This window comes from Gavialis gangeticus, unplaced genomic scaffold, assembly GCF_001723915.1.
Source record: "Gavialis gangeticus isolate Ggan-Ray unplaced genomic scaffold, GavGan_comp1, whole genome shotgun sequence".
In the NCBI taxonomy this organism is placed as follows: Eukaryota; Metazoa; Chordata; order Crocodylia; family Gavialidae; genus Gavialis; species Gavialis gangeticus.
The window spans coordinates 11571084-11573489 of record NW_017729019.1 but is presented as its reverse complement, the minus strand read 5'-3'; the positions used below and the strand labels follow the sequence as shown (position 1 = coordinate 11573489).

The window sequence follows — 2406 nt, the reverse complement described above, 5'->3', positions numbered from 1 at the left end:
AAAAAAAAAAAAAAGGCAATCAGCACTTAGACAGAGAAGCAGGTAGCATCTGAATAGACAAATTAGACTTGAAAGTTGTTTTGACGGCAGACAGCAGCTAACCGTGGTTTCTGAGGCTAACGTTAGTTGATATTGCTTTTTCTGTAATTTAGTTCAGTCCTCAGACTAGAAGGAATGAGGTCTGCAGATAAGAAATGGCCAGGCAAAAAGAACTAATTATAGGAATCCAAACATTAGGTAACTAGATTTTTTCCCCCCGCTTCTTCTTGAATTGCTTATTTGTTGCTGCAGAGAGTTTTCTGGCCATCTATCCAGGAGGGGATCTTTTTTTCCCCCCCTGGACAAAAAATATTTTTTAATTGCCTTATATGACAGCTAATAAACATTCACTGCCACCAGAAGAGGGGAGAAGGTATGAACAAGGCGGTCTGTACTTTTTCAAAGATGCACGTATATTGTCTACAGCAGTGTCCAATTATTAAATCAATCGCTTGGCCTGCCAGCTAGTAGGTGGGGCATAATGAGCTGCCCTATCGGCAATCCTTGTCCCCGCCATGGACCAGGAACGTATGCCAGCCTTCAGCTCGGTACCCCCCGGAAAGCACCTAGGTCACATGCAGCCCACTAGCATCCCTTTCCAGGGGAAGGTCATTAACAGGGTATGGGAAGGCAGCTCCAGGAAGGACTTGAGCTCTCAAGTTTTTAACCCCAGTCATTCGAGGTGTGGGTCAGGGCTGGAGGTGGGACAGTGCTGGCTGTGCCTCCTTCTAACCAGGCGGTGACCTTTCCGGTGCCACACACTCTGGTTTCCCAGGTCCCTGGGAAGCAGGCATGCTTCGTGCATGGACGTAACACAGCACAAACCAATCTCCCTTGTCTTCACAGAAAGCCCGGCTGGCGAGGATCCGCGTGGCCAAGACGGGCAGCTCCAACGCGTACCTTCACAGCAAACGCAACGGCCTCCTGAACGAAGCCCTGGAGCTGACGGTACGTGCCAGGACAATGCGTTTCAAAAAGGTCTCTCCTTCCAATCCAACCCTGGTTTTGTCCTCACCCTCCCACCGCTGCGTAATTGCTTGTTATTCAACGTGGCAGCTTCACATGAGCTGCGCTGCGCTGTAATTATGCTATAATTTACTGTATACGCTACATGTAGAGACAGCTGGGAGTCAGCTGCACAATAGAAGAAGAGTTTGCTTCTTGGGTTTTTTCTCGAGCTAGGGAAGAGTCCAACCTGCTAACGCCGACAGGATGGCAGGGGCCAACCTGGTACGAGCCAGCAGAGCTGCCCACCCCTCAGGCTCACGTCACCGGCGCAGGGAGGCAGTAGGAGCCCCATTCCCCTTCATGGGCACAGGGCCCATCACAGCCTTTCTTTGCCAGGGGTCTCTTGGTTTTGGCTGCCAGTGGAAAAGCACACGCTGTACTGACATGCCATGCAGCCTTCAGAAATAGAATAAAAAGCCCTTAATAAAAGATCTTGCAATGATGCACGCCAAATACAGCAGGAAGCAGCTTCCAAACTCCCCCGAAGATGCAGGCATTTTTTCACTCCTCCGTGGCCAGCTCTTGGATTTCACCGCGTGTGCAATGTTGCCGATTTCTCCCAAAGCCCCAGTTCCTGGAGCCATGTGAATACATTTGAGTCTCATCTCTCACTGACACATCAAATGAAGGAGTGTCTCAGCCCTCCTAGTTGCGGAGGGAAACATGGATGTGCACGCCTGTCTTGCAGTTCAGAGAAGCTGACATGGGCAGTGCCATTTCCCGGTAGCTGTATCGCCAGAGGAGGAGCTTGTGCAACGGTTCAAGCCAGACATGTCACCCCAATGAGATCAAGGGGTTACTTCAGGGTTATTAGCCCTAAAATTATTGCAGGCTTTTCTTAACCATCTGCAGGAGAGAAGCAGCTTCAGACTGGGTCCAGCAGGAGAAGAGAATCCATCCCAGCTCCTGCTCCGAGGCACTTGGTGGTGGTTTTATTTTTAATAGAAAGGCATCTGGAGGCTAATATTAGCTATTCATGAGAAGGGAAAGTTTTAAGTGTGTCAGATTGCTCAGCAGAAGCAGTGGAAATGAGAGAAGGTTATTACATTAAGCCTGATCAAGACCAGAGCAGGTATTAACACATCTCATGGATTTCATTTCAAATAAATCAGTCCCCGGTGCGTGCGGGGAGCCAGGGCTAAGACACAGACTGCCTAATTGAGCTGCGACAGCCTCCTCACGGTCCGTTCCTCCATCTTTACTTGGGTCTAATGCTGCAAACAACTGCTGCTGTGCCTACCGGTCTTTCAGGAGGAAGTCCAGGGCTGCCAGCACGTGCCGGCAGGCGTGCAGCCTTCGTTGTTGCCATTTTGCTCCTGCCCAGTGCACACTTGCATCCGCAAAGGGGATATAACTGCC

The 2406-nt window shown here is 50.1% G+C and overlaps 1 protein-coding gene across 3 annotated transcripts in view; it reads left to right on the top strand.

The window, feature by feature from the left end:
* KCND3 (potassium voltage-gated channel subfamily D member 3) overlaps positions 1-2406 on the top strand; it is a 239842-nt gene that overhangs the window by 211505 nt on the left and 25931 nt on the right. For all 3 annotated transcript variants that reach the window (XM_019514077.1, XM_019514076.1, XM_019514079.1), the window contains exon 3: positions 886-987. In XM_019514077.1, the coding sequence (XP_019369622.1) occupies positions 886-987 (102 nt within the window). The remainder of the gene's footprint in view (positions 1-885; positions 988-2406) is intronic.